This window comes from Gadus morhua, chromosome 1, assembly GCF_902167405.1.
Source record: "Gadus morhua chromosome 1, gadMor3.0, whole genome shotgun sequence".
NCBI lineage: Eukaryota > Metazoa > Chordata > Actinopteri > Gadiformes > Gadidae > Gadus > Gadus morhua.
Window position 1 is genome coordinate 22,855,390 of NC_044048.1, and position 17,973 is coordinate 22,873,362.

General features: G+C 46.8%; 2 protein-coding genes across 8 annotated transcripts; one reads left to right on the top strand and one right to left on the bottom strand.

Moving 5' to 3' along the window:
* srpk3 (SRSF protein kinase 3) lies at positions 1-15,368 on the top strand. Of its 7 annotated transcripts, none has more exons than XR_003976184.1 (18): positions 1-228; positions 560-674; positions 3,239-4,056; positions 4,635-4,743; positions 5,174-5,261; positions 5,584-5,671; positions 5,972-6,078; positions 6,552-6,717; positions 8,596-8,621; positions 9,090-9,179; positions 9,273-9,345; positions 10,025-10,231; positions 10,399-10,496; positions 11,274-11,381; positions 12,271-12,340; positions 12,840-12,932; positions 13,447-14,656; positions 14,698-15,368. XR_003976184.1 is itself a non-coding variant. In XM_030351618.1 (18 exons), the coding sequence occupies exons 1-18, from the start codon at positions 219-221 to the stop codon at positions 13,729-13,731; spliced, it is 2,451 nt and encodes an 816-aa protein (XP_030207478.1). In that variant the 5' UTR covers positions 1-218; the 3' UTR covers positions 13,732-15,368. The 7 variants fall into 7 exon arrangements, 2 of the variants coding, with proteins under 2 accessions (XP_030207478.1, XP_030207463.1); XR_003976188.1 differs by having other exon boundaries at positions 13,447-14,615; XR_003976166.1 differs by having other exon boundaries at positions 13,447-14,409; positions 14,472-15,368.
* A 923-nt stretch (positions 15,369-16,291) lies between these two features.
* tsr2 (TSR2 ribosome maturation factor) lies at positions 16,292-17,897 on the bottom strand. Its single transcript, XM_030351657.1, has 5 exons — positions 17,762-17,897; positions 17,286-17,376; positions 17,105-17,196; positions 16,831-16,989; positions 16,292-16,514 (listed from the first exon to the last, which is right to left on the bottom strand). Exons 1-5 carry the CDS (start codon positions 17,837-17,839, stop codon positions 16,404-16,406), a joined length of 531 nt encoding a protein of 176 aa, XP_030207517.1. The 5' UTR covers positions 17,840-17,897; the 3' UTR covers positions 16,292-16,403.
* Positions 17,898-17,973: the final 76 nt, after the last annotated feature.

Below are 17,973 nucleotides of genomic sequence, written 5' to 3' on the forward strand. Positions count from 1 at the left end.
CGGTGACAGCTGTTTGAAGAGCGGTAGCACGACGCATGCGTCAAGCCTAGACTCCGGCGAAGGAAATGAGCCCAAAATAACCTCAGCAAATTCTCCTTCACTCCTCAGTATATTGTAGTAGTCTACTAGTACTACTAGACCACGATAATAAGTATCTGGACGGAGTTAACCTAAGAGACTGTTTCTCTCTAGCTGGAGAGACTGTCAGACTGGCGACTATGTTGATAGGTAAGGTGCGAGTAATACTAATAGTATGATGATATTAGTATGAGTGTTAATATGATTATATTGAGGTACCTCTGTACTGCACGCTGTCCGAGAGGGTCAAGCTAGCGCCAGATGCTAAGCTATGACACTATTTACTAAACACTGGTCCTTCAGCTCCAGATACCAGGATAGTGTCTAGTATCTAGTGTCTAGCATTTAGTGTCTAGTATTTAGTGTCTAGTATCAAGTATCTAGTATCAAGTATCTACAACAGCTGACCATATAGCTGTGGTGAATGTATCAGACATTTGTAACATACCAGCGGTGGTTATTAACATGATGCTGTGTTCAGCGGTGGGCGGCGACCCGAGCAGCCGGCCGAGCGCCGGTGGCCAGGGGAAGAAAAACCGAAGAAAGGGCAAGAAGAACCGGCGGGCCCTCGGGGAGCCGGACGGGGTGGACGGCAGGTAGCTCCTTGTTCTCTGTGGTGGTCGGTGATAGATAGTTAGATAACCTCCTCTCTCTTCAAGGGTTCAGAGTGTCAGCTCCTTCAGTCCATCTCTTCACCCGAATCACAAGCAACACACAAATGTGCCATACGTTAAGATTTATATATATTATAACAACCTGGGCGGTTCAAACTCATAGAACAGCCCTACAGGACTGTTAGGATGTATACCTAGTGAAGTAGGACGTTAAGTATCTAGAGCTGTTAGGGTGTAGGATGATAATAATCTATGACTGTAATGATTTAGGGCTGTTGGGATGTAGGACTGTAAGGATGTAGGAGGACTGAAGGATGTAGGGCTGTAAGGATATAGGACTGAAGGATGTAGAGCTGTAAGGATGTAGGGCTGTGAGGATGTAGGACTGTAAGGATGTAGGGCTCTAAGGATATAGGACTGAAGGATGTAGGGCTGTAAGGATGTACTGCTGTAAGGATCTAGGACTTTAAGGATGTAGGGCTCTGAGGATGCAGGGCTGTAAGGATGTAGGACTAAAAGGATGTAGGACTGTAAGGATGTCAGGATCTAGGGCTGTAACAGGGTTTCACCGGGTCCTTAAAAAGTCAAAAATCCAATAATCTCAAATGAGGCCTTAAAATGTCCTTAATACGATTTTGACAGGTCTTGAATGTATTGGATTATGGAACCAATAACCACTTATGCAAACTGCGGTTAGAATTTATCAGAGCACACCCATCTAGTGTGTCTGGGGGGGGGGGGGGGGGGGGGGGGGGGGGGGGGGGGTGTCTCCTCTCGTCTAACCCTAATAGCTATAATGTTCACGTTAATTTGATCTACTATGGGTAGATGCAACTTCAACCTGATCTTGCTAAAAACAGCACTGCAGTCTGAGTCTGGTTAGTCTGGTTGACGGCGGGTTTGAGTCTAGTTTGTTGGGTTGAGTCTGGTTTGTTGGGTTGAGTCTGGTTAGTCTGCGTGATGGTGGGTTTGAGTCTAGTTTGTTGGCTTGAGTCTGGTTTGTTGGGTTGAGTCTGGTTAGTCTGCGTGATGGTGGGTTTGAGTCTAGTTTGTTGGCTTGAGTCTGGTTTGTTGGGTTGAGTCTGGTTAGTCTGGGTGATGGTGGGTTTGAGTCTGGTTTGTTGGGTTGAGTCTGGTTAGTCTGGGTGATGGTGGGTTGAGTCTGGTTAGTCTGGGTGATGGTGGGTTTGAGTCCAGTTTGTTGGGTTGAGTCTGGTTTGTTGGGTTGAGTCTGGTTAGTCTGGGTGATTGTGGGTTGAGTCTGGTTAGTTTGGGTGATGGTGGGTTGATTCTGGGGGATGGTGGGTCGAGTCTTGGTGATGGTGGGGTCGAGTCTGGTTAGTCTGGGGGATGGTTGGTTGAGTCTTGGGGATGATGGGTTGAGTTTGGGTGATGATGGGTTGAGTCTGGTTAGTCTGGGGGATGGTTGGTTGAGTCTTGGGGATGATGGGTTGAGTTTGGGTGATGATGGGTTGAGTCTGGTTAGTCTGGGGGATGGTTGGTTTGAGTCTGGGTGATGGTGGGTTGAGTCTTGGTGATGGTGGGGTTGAGTCTTGGTGATGATGGGTTGAGTCTGGGTGATGATGGGTTGAGTCTTGGTGATGGTGGGTTGAGTCTTGGTGATGGTGGGGTCGAGTCTGGTTAGTCTGGGGGATGGTTGGTATGAGTCTGGGGGATGTTGGGTTGAGTCTGGGGGATGGTGGGTTGAGTCTGGACGACGGTGGGTTGAGTACGTCTTAGTGGTGCTTAGTGCAGAGTAAGGGGCAGAATCAGGATTGCGGTCCCAAGCAGCAGCAGCTCTATAAATACCTCAGTCAGTCAGCGCTCCACATAGGAACATTGACTCAGCTCTCAACAAGCCTTCAGTGTTGAGTTCTGTGTGATGGCTTGAAGTGAGTCTAGGGTTCAAGGTTGTGTTCATGTGTTATGTGTTCATTGCTGTTTGTTATAGATGCCCAGCATAGCGTCACTTGCCCTTTTTCCATTTCCCTTTTAAACTGGAATGGAGTTGTCATGGTGGAGGTCCTGGTTGTTCGACTACGGTTAGAATTTGCCCTAATCAGCTTAAATGAGTCATTTATACCCACGTTGGGTCCAAGTCTAATTTTATCACCAGTATCATTTCTGGAGCACTTCAATCTGCCTCTTCAATGCTATGACCCGGTCATAACCCTAAACTACCTCCAGGTCCTACTATACCAGATCCAGGTCCGTAGTGGACCAGATCCAGGTTGTAGCTGACCAGATCAAGGTCCTGGTAGAGCAGATACAGATCCCAGTAGACCAGATACAGGTCTCTACTAGACCAGTATCAGGTCCTTGTAGACCAGGTCCAGGTCTCTAGTAGTCCAGGCCGTGTTATGTAGAACGTGTGTACAAGAAGAAAACCACGAGGATAAATACGTAAATACGTTTACAGGGACAAATACGCACCATGAACTGACTTTTTTTGCTTCACAGAAAATGTTGAGTTGGGAAACTCAAGGAATGTCCGAAGCTCGAATGTCTGCTGGCTCTAGTAACAGCAGATCCTGTTTCTGTTTCAGGTGTCGGATGGCCTCTACTGATGAGCTCAGTCAGATCCTCAGGGACGCGTCCCCAAGCTCGTACACACTGCCAGCCCTCCTGAGCTCTACTCTGGACACACCTGCCTGTCCACCTGGTCCTCCTACCTGCCACAACACCACAGGCCCGGGTATTACCCAGGATCCCCCCCCGCAATCACCTCCATCCTCCCACCAAAGACTAATTCAATCACCTCCATATAATACTCCTTCCGACCAGAATCACCTCCGCCCGGACCCACCTCTACCTCCAGGCCCTCCTCCGTCCTCAGGCCCTCCTCCGTCCTCGGGCCCTCCTCCACCTCCAGGCCCTCCTCCATCGTCAGGCCCTCCTCCATCCCCAGGCCCTCCTCCGTCCTCAGGCCCTCCTCCATCCCCAGGCCCTCCTCCATCCCTCTGGCCTCCTCCACCCCCAGGCCCTCCTCCATCCCTAGACCCTCCTCCGTCCTCAGGCCCTCCTCCACCCCCAGGCCCTCCTCCATCCCCAGGCCCTCCTCCGTCCTCAGGCCCTCCTCCATCCCTCTGGCCTCCTCCACCCCCAGGCCCTCCTCCACCCCCAGGCCCTCCTCCATCGTCCTTCGTTCCTCCTTCCCCTGCGTCTCTGGTCCCTGCCTCTGCGACGCTTACTAGCCAACCAGCCACCCTGTCATCATCTAACCGCAATCAGACCACGCCCAATCAGACTCTGAGCCCGCCTCCTCCGGATTTTAACCTGCCACCTCCTGGTTTGACTCCGCCTCCACTTGAGCTGCTGGGGTCTGACGACGAAGAGCAAGAGGACTCTTCTGACTACTGTAAAGGTATCGGACTACAGAGTGCTTCTAGTAACTGTATACACAACACTACATCTGTAAAGGTATCAGATTACAGACTCAGAGTACTTCTAGTTACTTTATAATAACATAACATCTGTAAAGGTATCAGATTACAGAGTACTTCTAGTTACCTTATACACAACATTACACTATAAAGGTATAGGATTACAGAGTACTTCTAGTTACTTTATACACAACATTACACTGTAAAGGTATAGGATTACAGAGTACTTCTAGTTACTTTATACATAACATTACATCTTTAAATGTATCCAATTTCAGAGTTCTTCTAGTTACTTTATACATAACATTACATCTTTAAATGTATCAGATTAGAGTACTTCTAGTTACTTTATAATAACATTACATCTGTAAAGGTATCAGATTACAGAGTACTTCTAGTTACTTTATACACAACATTACATCTGTGTGTGTGTGTGTGTGTGTGTGTGTGTGTGTGTGTGTGTGTGTGTGTGTGTGTGTGTGTGTGTGTGTGTGTGTGTGTGTGTGTGTGTGTGTGTGTGTGTGTGTGTGTGTGTGTGTGTGTGTGTGTGTGTGTGTAGGGGGCTACTACCCAGTGCAGATCGGGGATCTGTTCAACGCTCGCTACCACGTGGTCCGGAAGCTGGGCTGGGGACACTTCTCCACCGTCTGGCTCTGCTGGGACCTACAGTACGCACACACCCACACGCACAACCACAACCACACATCACGCACAGACACACACCCACACGCACAACCACAACCACACATCACTTACAGACACAGGCACGCTTACGAACATGCACACACGCGCACACACATCGCACACGCACACAAGCACTTGCATGCAGCACACATACACACCCACGCACCCAAACAAACATGCATGCAGTCACACGCATGCACACAGGCACGCATATCACACTATCATCACGAGCTCTTTGGACGGCTGGACTCACATTGGCTTTATTTGATTCTAACGTTTGCTGACATCTCAGACTAGACTCGCTTTCTTTCCTTCCCAACACAGTAACCCTATGTTACCCTAGATCACAGTGACATAGTAATGAGACTTTTTGTTAGGTTTGATGTTGCTAAGCGTGTGTGTTTCATTTTCCAGAAAGAAGAGGTTTGTTGCACTAAAAGTTGTCAAAAGTGCGCTGCACTACACAGAGACGGCACTGGATGAGATTAAACTACTTCGATGTGTAAGAGACACACACACACACACACACACACACACACACACACACACACACACACACACACACACACACACACACACACACACACACACACACACACACACCCTTACACACGTGTAACAGTAAGACTAGCGTTAGCATGGGAACAACGCAATAAAAGTAGATCTGAAAATCCAGCACAACCATGCAAAAACAAGTGTGTGTGTGTGTGTGTGTGTGTGTGTGTGTGTGTGTGTGTGTGTGTGTGTGTGTGTGTGTGTGTGTGTGTGTGTGTGTGTGTGTGTGTGTGTGTGTGTGTGTGTGTGTGTGTGTGTGTGTGTACTAGGTGAGGGACAGCGACCCTACTGACGGCTACAGAGAGACCATGGTCCAGCTGATCGATGACTTCAAGATCTCCGGAGTCAACGGCGTTCGTATCCTTGGCAACAAAAAACTTACCGTCTCCTCCCTGTACATGTCTACCTGTCTGTCCCTGTGCCTGTCTGTCACTATGCGTCTGTCTGTCTCTATCTGCCTATCTGTCTTGTGCATCATTAGTAGTGTTATAGTATGGATCTATATGTTCCCTAACTCTGGCCCAGATGTGTGTATGGTGATGGAGGTTAGGGTCAGATAGTATTATGGTATGTTCCCTAACCCTGGCCCAGATGTGTGTATGGTGATGGAGGTTAGGGTCAGATAGTATTATGGTATGTTCCCTAACCCTGGCCCAGATGTGTGTATGGTGATGGAGGTTCTCGGTCACCAGTTGTTGAAGTGGATCATTAAGTCCAACTACATGGGGCTACCTCTGGTCTGTGTTAAATCCATCATCAGACAGGTAACGCACACACACACACACACACACACACACACACACACACACACACACACACACACACACACACACACACACACACACACACACACACACACACACACACACACACACACATAGGTTGCCACGGTATTGTTAATCTCTCTCCTGAGGCTGTGGTCTAAAGTAGCTATATATTACTTTACATGTATTTTATACTGTACCTATATTATAGTTTTAGAATATATGTAACTATTATGTACTTAATTCCACTGTACCTTTTTCCTTTTTTTTTAATATATTTTGCATTGTTAAGGAGAGCTCGGGTTACAAAAGGTTCACTGCCAGCTATGACTGCTTTGCCTGTTATGTTGTGCGTTTCACAAATCATAAGAACTTGAACTCGAGAACAAGACACAATAACATTACGTAAGACAGCGGTTGTGACCATCCTATCCGTGTTGAGGAGACGTGTGTTGGTGTGCCCGTGGCTGCAGGTCCTGCAGGGTCTCCACTACCTCCACACCAAGTGTAAGATCATCCACACGGACATCAAGCCGGAGAACATCCTGCTGGACGTGGACGAGCTGTACATCCGGAGGCTGGCGGCCGAGGCCACCGTGTGGCAGAGGGCCGGGGCCCCACCCCCCTCCGGCTCCTCAGGTGACCACCAGTCCAGGGGCCCGCAGGCCGACTGGGTCGGAGCAGAACCTCTGGTCCAGCAGTCCTACTGGGTTATAGCAGAACCTCTGACCCAGCAGTCCTACTGGGTCATAGCAGAACCTCTGGTCCAGCAGTCCTACTGGGTTATAGAAGAACTAACCTCTGACCCAGCAGTCCTACTGGGTCATAGCAGAGCCTCTGGTCCAGCAGTCCTACTGGGTCATAGCAGAACCTCTGGTCCAGCAGTCCTACTGTGTCATAGCAGAACCTCTGGTCCAGCAGTCCTACTGGGTCAGAGCAGAACCTCTGGTCCAGCAGTCCTACTGGGTCAGAGCAGAACCTCTGGTCCAGCAGTCCTACTGGGTCATAGCAGAACCTCTGGTCCAGCAGTCCTACTGGGTCAGAGCAGAACCTCTGGTCCAGCAGTCCTACTGTGTTATAGAAGAACTAACCTCTGACCCAGCAGTCCTACTGGGTTATAACAGAACCTCTGGTCCAGCAGTCCTACTGGGTCATAGCAGAACCTCTGGTCCAGCAGTCCTACTGGGTTATAGAAGAACTAACCTCTGACCCAGCAGTCCTACTGGGTCATAGCAGAACCTCTGGTCCAGCAGTCCTACTGGGTTAAAGCAGAACCTCTGGTCCAGCAGTCCTACTGGATCATAGCAGAACCTCTGGTCCAGCAGTCCTACTGTGTTATAGAAGAACTAACCTCTGACCCAGCAGTCCTACTGGGTCAGAGCAGAACCTCTGGTCCAGCAGTCCTACTGGGTCATAGCAGAACCTCTGGTCCAGCAGTCCTACTGGGTCATAGCAGAACCTCTGGTCCAGCAGTCCTACTGGGTCATAGCAGAACCTCTGGTCCAGCAGTCCTACTGGGTCAGAGCAGAACCTCTGGTCCAGCAGTCCTACTGGGTCATAGCAGAACCTCTGGTCCAGCAGTCCTACTGGGTCATTGCAGAACCTCTGGTCCAGCAGTCCTACTGGGTCAAAGCAGAACCTCTGGTCCAGGAGTCCTACTGGGTCATAGCAGAACCTCTGGTCCAGCAGTCCTACTGGGTCAAGGCAGAACTGCACGTGCTCCTCCCGCCGTCTCCATAGGCCTGCTGCAACATTTGTGATAAAATGACATGTCCCTCTGAAACGGTGAAATGTGTTGTAACACATGTTTTGAATATCGCTAAATCAACAATGAGAAAAGAGGCTTAAGCTTCTAGGACACTTCTATTATCACAATGGTGTATGGCTCATTTCATATCCAACATGGCTCATTTTAACGCTGTAGAAGTACCTCAAACTTCTATCATTTACGAACTCACCGGCCTTGTGTGTAATTATCAATAGAAAGTTAGAATAAACTGAACAGACTAGTCTCCTTTCACCCTTCATGTGTCCTCTGAATAGTACTTTACTAGTACTTTGCTTTACTAGTACTCTGCTGCACTTATACTCTGCTGCTCTAGTATTCTGCTGTACTTCTATTTGGCTGTACGAGTACTCTGCCGTACTAGTACTCTGCTGTACTAATACTCTGCTGTACTAATACTTTGCTGTACTACTCTGCTGTACTAATACTCTGCTGTACTAATACTCTGCTGTACTAGTACTCTGCTGTGCTGTACCACTCTACCATACTTATACTCTGCTACGCTGTACTATTCTGCCGTACTAGTACTCTGCCGTACTAGTAGGGCAGAGTACTAGTACCCCGCTGTACTCGCTGTACTCTGGTGACCATGTGCATCTCCTTTGGTTGTAAACCAGACGTCTGCCTCTTTGTTGCTGTGTTTCTGTGGAGTTCTGACCGGGCTGTTTTCATGTCTTTGTTTCCTCTTTCTGTTCCTTCCCTCTTCATCCTTGTATCATTAATCACGGCAGTCAGTACGGCCCCAAGGGATGCTCAGGTAAGAGTTTAGTACAGGTGTGGTGACTAACCCTCAGGCTAGTACAGGTGTGGTGACTAACCCTCAGACTAGTAGAGGTGTGTTGACTAACCCCCAGGCTAGAGGCTAGTACAGTTGGCCTCAGGTAGTTTTAAGGGAACGATAATGAACTAAGTAGGATGTTAAGGGAATGATAATGAACTAACTTCTTCTCTTTTATTGGTTTCTAACCATTGAGATCGATACATTGTCCCAGGGCAGTCTGAGTTGTTATCCGAGCTACCCTTTGTCGTTAGCTTTAATATCATATTATAACAATGCTTAACTATACCATACTATACCGCACCATATTATAGTGTGTGTGTGTGTGTGTGTGTGTGTGTGTGTGTGTGTGTGTGTGTGTGTGTGTGTGTGTGTGTGTGTGTGTGTGTGTGTGTGTGTGTGTGTGTGTGTGTGTGTGTGTGTGCGCGTGTGCGTGTGTGTTTTTAGGGTAAGATTTCCAAAAACAAAAAGAAGAAGATCAAGAGAAAAGCCAGACGACAGCAGAGACTCTTGGACGAGAGAGTAGTCGACCTCCAGGTAATACTATACCATACTACACCCCACTATCTAACCACCGGTTTCACCATCTAACCCTCTGTTCCACCCTCTAACGCTCTCCCTCCCGTCCAGAGAATGGAAGATAGAAGCACCGATCCGTCTCACACTGATGACATCAGCGGCTGCCAGGAGGCGGGTCCACTGCGTAAGTCCGGCTCCATGTCGATACTTATTCAGCCTCAAAGTTGCATGATGTCAACAGACTACGTCTCTGGATGTTGTTTTCTTTGAGAAAACCCCTCGTGGCAAAGATTACATAAGATACCTCTGAAAGATACTTTCATATCTCTGCACCTACCTCACTTTTAAATCAAATTCATCATACAGTATGCGCTCTCTGGACTTTCTATCCACCTCAGTCCCCCGAACTCGTACTGGGTTTGGGAAGAGGGCCTTCATGTACTCTTCTCCCTCCGCCGGGAACACTTTTAAAAAAACACTCAAATTGCAGGAACTCATCACTATGAATGATTTTAAAACTCGCATGTTTTCTAATGAAGAATTTTGCCTGGTAAAATAAATGTTTAAAAAAATAAAATACCTGTCTTGAAAGGTTTATACTCGTCATAAAATATACTTATCTTGATCGATTTATGCTTTGACTTGAATATTATTTTCATACTTTATATATTTATAATATATGAATTATTTATAAATTATTATAATATTTATCCTTATCTTGAAATATTTATCCTTAACTCTAATTATTTATGCGTATTCAACATTTCAACATATTTTGTACAGCTAGCATGTACAACTGCAGTGTATCCTTTTATTAACAATGTAGTGCAATATATCCATTAAATACCAATGTATATCAACAGCTTCCTTGGTTGTCAATGGCAACACTTCCTGGTCCACCACCGATAAGAACGCCAGTCCGGGATCTGGCTCCTCCTGGTTGGACGAAAGCTGTAATGGGCGGTTCTCCAGTCCAGCCTCTGGCCTATCAGGGATGTCCGACTCTGTGATTTCAGCAACGTCTGAGTCAGCACTTTCCTCCTTATCAGGATACTCAAGTGGACGAGACGGTTAGAGCACACACACACACACACACACACACACACACACACACACACACACACACACACACACACACACAACACGTGTGTGTGTATGTATATATATAGATATAGATATATCTATATATATAAACGGATCATGTTTCTCTAATGTTAGCATCTCGTTGTTTATCCAGTGTTCAGTGCAGCAGACTTCCTGGTCAGTCCGTTGGATCCCAGGAACGCAGACAAACTTCGTGTCAAAATTGCTGATCTGGGCAATGCATGCTGGGAGGTAAGAGATATAAAATAACACTAATACTGCTGTCTGTCTGTCTGTCTGTGGCCTTTTGGCTTTCAGTTCGTAGGCCTTATGAAGTATACATGAAATATATATTATAAAACACATAGTATTGAGTAAGACATCTGTTACAATCAAAGTTGGTGCAATTATATATATATATACCTATTCTATAAATATTTTAAATCTATTTCAATGTGTTTCAGTATAAACATCTTAAATCTATTTGTTTGTAAATGTGTTTCAGTATAAACATTTTACATCTATTTCAATGTGTTTCAGTATAAACATTTTAAATGTATTTCAATGTGTTTCAGTAAAAACATTTTAAATCTATTTCATGTGTTTCAGTGTAAACATTTTAAATCTATTCCAATGTGTTCAAGTACAAACATTTTAAATCTATTTCAATGTGTTCCAGTACAAACATTTTAAATCTATTTCAATGTGTTTCAGTATAAACATTTTAAATCTATTCCAATGTGTTTCAGTATAAACATTTTAAATCTATTTCAATGTGTTTCAGTATAAACATTTTAAATCAATTTCAATGTTTTTCAGTACAAACATTTTAAATCTATTCCAATGTGTTTCAGTATAAACATTTTAAATCTATTTCAATGTGTTTCAGTATAAACATTTTAAATCTATTTCAATGTGTTTCAGTATAAACATTTTAAATCTATTTCAATGTGTTCCAGTACAAACATTTTAAATCTATTTCAATGTGTTTCAGTATAAACATTTTAAATCTATTTCAATGTGTTCCAGTACAAACATTTCACGGAGGACATCCAGACCCGGCAGTACCGAGCTCTGGAGGTTCTGATCGGAGCGGAGTACGGAACCGCAGCCGACATCTGGAGCACCGCCTGTATGGTGAGACATACACAGTACACACTACAACGCTACACACACACTACACCCTACTACACTGCACACATACACACACTAGACACTACAACACACACACTACAACGCTACACGCATCCACACACTACACCCTACTACACTACACACATACACACACTAGACACTACAACACACACACTACACCCTACTACACTACACACATACACAACTACACTACACGCACACACACACTACACCCTACTACACTACACACATACACACACTAGACACTACAACGCTACACACATACACACACTACACCCTACTACACTGCACACATACACACACTAGACACTACTACACTACACACATACACAGTACACACTACAACGCTACACACATACACACACTACACCCTACTACACTGCACACATACACACACTAGACACTACAACACTACACACATACACACACTACACCCTACTACACTGCACACATACACACACTAGACACTACAACACACACACTACAACGCTACACACATACACACACTACACACTACAACACTACACACCCTACTACACTATACACATACACACACTACACACTATAACACTACACACATACACACACTAGACACTACAACACTACACACCTAACTACACTATTCACATACACACACTACAAACTATAAGACTACACACATACACACACTAGACACTACAACACTACACACCCTACTACGCTATACACATCGTTTATTTATTTTATTTATTTATTTAGCACACATTAACATTAATGATGCAAGGAGGGAACGAAGCCCAATGGGCTTGTACAACAAGCCCATTAAACACTACACACACTACAGCATTATACGCACAAACAATAATGGATGAGTTGTGTTGTGTTGTTGCAGGCGTTTGAGCTGGCCACTGGAGACTACCTGTTTGAACCGCACTCAGGAGAAGACTACACCAGAGACGAAGGTACTGGACTCGACTCAGTGTGCTCCATCCATGCTGTGTAGCTTTAGCATGCTGTGTAGTGTTAGCAGGCTGTGTAGCGTCAGCCTGCTGTGTAGCTTTAGCATGCTGTGTAGTGTTAGCAGGCTGTGTAGCTTTAGCATGCTGTGTAGCTTTAGCATGCTGTGTAGCGTTAGCATGCTGTGTAGTGTTAGCAGGCTGTGTAGCTTTAGCATGCTGTGTAGCTTTAGCACGCTGTGTAGCTTTAGCACGCTGTGTAGTTTTAGCATGCTGTGTAGCGTTAGCATGCTGTGTAGCGTTAGCATGCTGTGTAGCGTTAGCATGCTGTGTAGCGTTAGCATGCTGTGTAGCGTTAGCATAATGTGTAGCGTTAGCATGCTGTGTAGCATTAGCATGCTGCGTAGCGTTAGCATGCTGTGTAGCTTTAGCCTGCTGTGTAGTGTTAGCATGGTGTGTCGCGTTAGCATGCTGTGGTAACATGCGTTGTTCTCCTGGTCCACAGACCACATCGCCCACATCATGGAGCTGCTGGGGCCGATCCCTGTCCCCTTCGCCCTGTCCGGACGATACTCCAGAGAATACTTTGATAGAAGAGGTATGACTGTCTATCCCCCTCCACAACCAGGGTTAGAGAGCAGGGCTAGAGAGTAGTGTTGGGGTTTAGCAAGGGGGGTTAGGGATTAGATATTAGGGTTAGGGTTGGATAGTGAGTTGTTGGGGTTGGATAGTGACGTCTGGTGGGTTGGGGTTGGATAGTGAGGTGTTGGGGTTTGATAGTGAGGTGTTGGGGTTTGTTAGTGAGGTGTGGGGGTTGGATAGTCAGGTGTTGGGGTTGGATAGTCAGGTGTTGGGGTTGGATAGTGACGTGTGGTGGGTTGGGGTTGGATAGTGATGTGTTGGGGTTGGATAGTGACGTTTTAGGGTTGGATAGTGATGTGTTGGGGTTGGATAGTGACGTGTGGTGGGTTGAGTTTGGATAGTGACCTGTGGTGGGTTTGATAGTGATATGTTGGGGTTTGATAGTCAGTTGAGGGGTTGGATAGTGACGTGTAGGGGTTGGATAGTGACGTGTTGGGGTTGGATGGTGACGTGCCGTGTGTCTCCTGCAGGTGAGCTGCGCCACATCGCCAGCCTGAAGCCCTGGGCGTTGTTCGAGGTCCTGCTGGAGAAGTACGAGTGGCCCCTGGAGCGAGCCGCCCAGTTCAGTGACTTCCTGCTCGTCATGCTACAGCCAGACCCCCAGACCCGGGCCAGCGCCGCCCAGTGCCTGGAGCACCCCTGGCTCAACACATAGACCCTGACCAACCCTCCCCTGGCTCAACACATAGACCTCAACACCTAACCCTTGGCTCAACACATAGACCTCAACACCTATCCCCTGGCTCAACACATAGACCCTGACCAACCCTCCCCTGGCTCAACACATAGACCTCAACACCTATCCCCTGGCTCAACACATAGACCGGAACACCTAAACCCTGGCTCAACACATAGACCGGAACACCTAACCCCTGGCTCAACACATAGACCCTGACCAACCCTCCCCTGGCTCAGCCCATAGACCGGAACACCTATCCCCTGGCTCAGCCCAGAGACCCTGAACACCTAACCCCTGGATTAATACATAGACCCTGAACACTTAACCCCTGGCTAAATACATAGACGCTGAACCCCTAACCCCCTGATTTTTACATAGACCCTAAACACCTAACCCCTGGATTAATACAGACCCTGAACACCTAACCCCTGGATTAATACCTAGACCCTGAACACATAACTTCTGACTTGTTACATAGACACTGAACACATAACTCCTGGCTCAGTACATAGACCCTGAACACCCCTGGATTAATGCATAGGACCCCCCCCCCCCCCTCGCAATACTTTTAACACCTGACCCCAACAATTAATCCCTGAGCTCTGTCACTGGAGTCATGGATGAAGACTGAGTGGTAGACAGGTGTATAGAGCAGGTCTGAGCTAGTCTGTATAGAGCAGGTCTAAGCTGGTCTAGGGTAGGAGGGGTATAGAGCAGGTCTGAGCTGGTCTAGGGTAGGAGGGGTATAGAGCAGGTCTGAGCTAGTCTGTATAGAGCAGGTCTAAGCTGGTCTAGGGTAGGAGGGGTATAGAGCAGGTCTGAGCTGGTGTGTATAGAGCAGGTCTGAGCTGGTCTGGGGTAGAAAGGGTCTGGATCGAGCAGGTCTGAGATGGTCTAGGGTAGGAGGGGTATAGAGCAGGTCTGAGCTGGTCTAGGGAAGGAGGGGTCTGTATAGAGCAGGTCTGAGCTGAACTAGGGAAGGAGGGGTCTGTGTAGAGCAGGTCTGAGCTGAACTAGGGAAGGAGGGGTCTGTGTAGAGCAGGTCTGAGCTGGTGTTAAGGGAGAGGTGTAGGTCTACTGAAGTGGTGAAGAGAAAAGTCACCCAGCTCAAACTCCCTCCTCCCTGCGGCGCTAAAGTCGAAGGTCTCCACAAGCTATTCCACCGGAGGAGATTCAGGATGTATCCTTTGTGGGAACAGACGGCTGACCAACAGAGCTCGGCTTCAGAAAACACACAACAGTTTTGTATTGATAGTGTTCATTATATTTATATTTATATTCAACATGGAGGCCGATAGGTTAGAGCAATACCTGGCTGTCAACTATTGCCTGTGTTTTGTATTGATAGTGTTCATTACATTTATATTTGACATGGACTGCCGCTGTTGGAATGATTCTTGGCTGTAAACTCTCATTAGCCATCAGTGAAGTAGCACCAGTAGGTCCCTCCTACTGGCACGTTGGGATTATGAGTGTTAGCTGGGTTAGCTCGTCCTCATGGTCACATGTATAAGATGCTGTATCCCAGGGTCACTCCTCCACATGTTAGGGTCTCTATTGTGTTCTGGATTCTGTAAACAGTGCCTTGTGTCCCGTGGAGTCAGGATGGAAGCTGCATCTTTTCTAAACGCGTGTACCATAACGATGAATCACTTGTGATGAACTTGTGACATGTTTCATTTGTGCAAATAAAGTATTTAAGAACGACGGTTACCCCTTTTCTTACTGAAGGATTTAACACTGCAGTGCTCATGAAGACAATACCGTCCTCGTATATCTATAACAGGGTGTCCGCGCATTCTTAAGTCTTAAATTCATGTTTCTAAATTTAAGGCCTTGAGAAGTCTTAAATTCGTTACAAATGTCATATGCTGGTCTTAAATACTGTAACTCAAGGTCTTAAATTTGTCGGGGCATTATTTTTCCCGTGGGACTTTTCAGGAAGGACATGTAGAGAGGCTTCTTTCTTGCTAGCTGCATACATAAACGATTATCTGCGTGCTTGCTAGCTAGTCTGCGACAATGGGTAGGTGAATGAATCTCATTGAGTGACACACATGTTATGCTTGGGTTATAATACAGCGGGATCCCCCCCACCATCGCGTGTTTAAGGTCTTGAATTTCATTGAAGGTGGTTATAAAAAGTTCTTCAAGTCTTAAATTTGACTTGCTGAAACCTGCAGATACCCGGACAATCCATAGTCTGCACACCTCCACCCAGGCCTGCCTTAACCTGCCATTGGGCCCTGGGGCTGAGGTTTGTTGACGGGGGGGGGGGTCTTTATATGCCCCAAACAAAAAAAATCACATTGTCTTGGGCCTTCGCCGATCTGGGGGCCCATCATGGGCCAGTATAAAATATAAATATATATTTTTTTTTTTTTACTGCAGCTCATGATAGGCCCCCCGATCGGCGTAGGCCCTGGGGCTTCAGCCCAGGCAAGCCCGTGCATTAAGGCGGCCTTGCCTCCACCTCCACCTTAGCCCCTACTCGTCTGTAGCTCTCTCTCCACCTGCATGGTTTCCATGTCCTTCCCAGCAGCCTCTACTTGGTCATGAGCCCTGGCCTGAGTAACGCTGAGATCTCCACTAAACCATCGGAACAAGAGCTTCAAAAGAAGAAACAACTACAGAGCTTTGGTTTTCTTGTTTTTATACAAAGCTCATCGTTTAATTCAGTAGAAACACTATTCACTAATTCATCAACACTATACGGTTCAGACGGTTCCATCGCTTCACTGCCCTTCATCACTTCTTCTTGCGGACTGTGGTCCAGCCGTCCTCTTCCTCCTCCGTCTTGGCTGGGGAGGGGAGAGCTGTGGCCTGGGAGGAACTGGGAGCTGCATCACATTCCATGGCCTAGGGGAGAGGCTGAGATGAATACCTTGCATGGTACACATAGTACACATAGTACACTACAGTCTGTTCAAGTAGTGGACTCACTGCTTAAAGCTGCAGTGTGGAGGATTTAGTGGCCTCTGGCTGAAAGGGAATCTAATATTCATGAGGAGATTTTTATTAAGTTTATACTCGGAAAAAAGAACAGTGTTTCCATTCCCTTAGTGTAGTACGGTACTATAAGTATATGAGTGAAGTACTATGAGTGCGTGAGTGAAGTACTAGACGTATACTAGTCAGTGAATGCATACAGTACATTCGATAAAGTGTTTCATACCTCAGTTTCTTCCTCACTCTCCTCTTCGTCAGAAGGGGCGGGCACGCTGACCTTTGCCCTCCCTGAGTTCTTCTCAGCCAGAGAGGCGATGGTCTGTTGGACTTTCTCCGTCGCCCCCTGCTGGCACTGAGAGAACATCGAGCACATCTGCTGGGACAGCTGGGAGGGAAGGAGGGAAGGGGGGGTGAGTGAGTGAGTGAGTGAGTGAGTGAGTGAGTGAGTGAGTGAGTGAGTGGAGTGAGTGGAGTGAGTGAGTGAGCCCATCTTTATCTACCTGGGCTAGGCTGCCATCGTCCACTTCGGTATTAAACTCCTGGTCCAGAAGGACTGAGATGTAGTCTTCAACCTCTGAGGGCACCAGGTCAGCTGTCAGACACAAGTAGTGGAGCACAGACTATTAAGGCACAAGTAGTGGAGCCCAGACTATTAAGACACAAGTAGTGGTAGTTACTTACAGTTTTCATAGAAATATTTCCCAACAACATCAATCATCCATTCGGCCTTCTGTTGGCCAAAGGCTCCCCCAAAACCATTGTCGACAGCAATCTGCAAAACATAATTAGTACTAGTAGTACCACATAGTAGTAGTAGTATCACATAGTACTAGAAGCACCAAATAGTAATAGTAGTAATAGTAGTATCACATAGTACCAGGGATAGGGTTCTTAGGGTTCAGCCTCAAACTCTTTGTTGATACCGGAACATAGAAAGAAAAGGTTGACTTTCTATGGAGAGGAACGCAGTGGGATGATGTGTTAGGATTAACCTAACCTATCCATAACCCTAACCAATACCATAACATCTCACTAATACACACACCAGTTATGCTGCTCCAGAAGCATAACTCAATAACAATGTTCTTCCTCGTTGACAATAACGGTACTACCATGTTCTACTCAAACCTGTAGTACCGGCCAGGTTGTACTCTTACCTGTAGTACCGGCCAGGTTGATAGTAGTACTCTGACTGCGTTCATAAAAATTTCACGTGCCGGGGTGGAGGCGTCCATGTTGTTTCAGCAGGCATGAGCAGTGGATCCAGAGCAGTCGAGCGGAGCTCTACTGCCCCCCCCCCGCGGCGCGTCGCGGGGCGACAACAACACGATGCGGGCTGCGGTAGTCCCGATCCCGGGGTACATTAAAG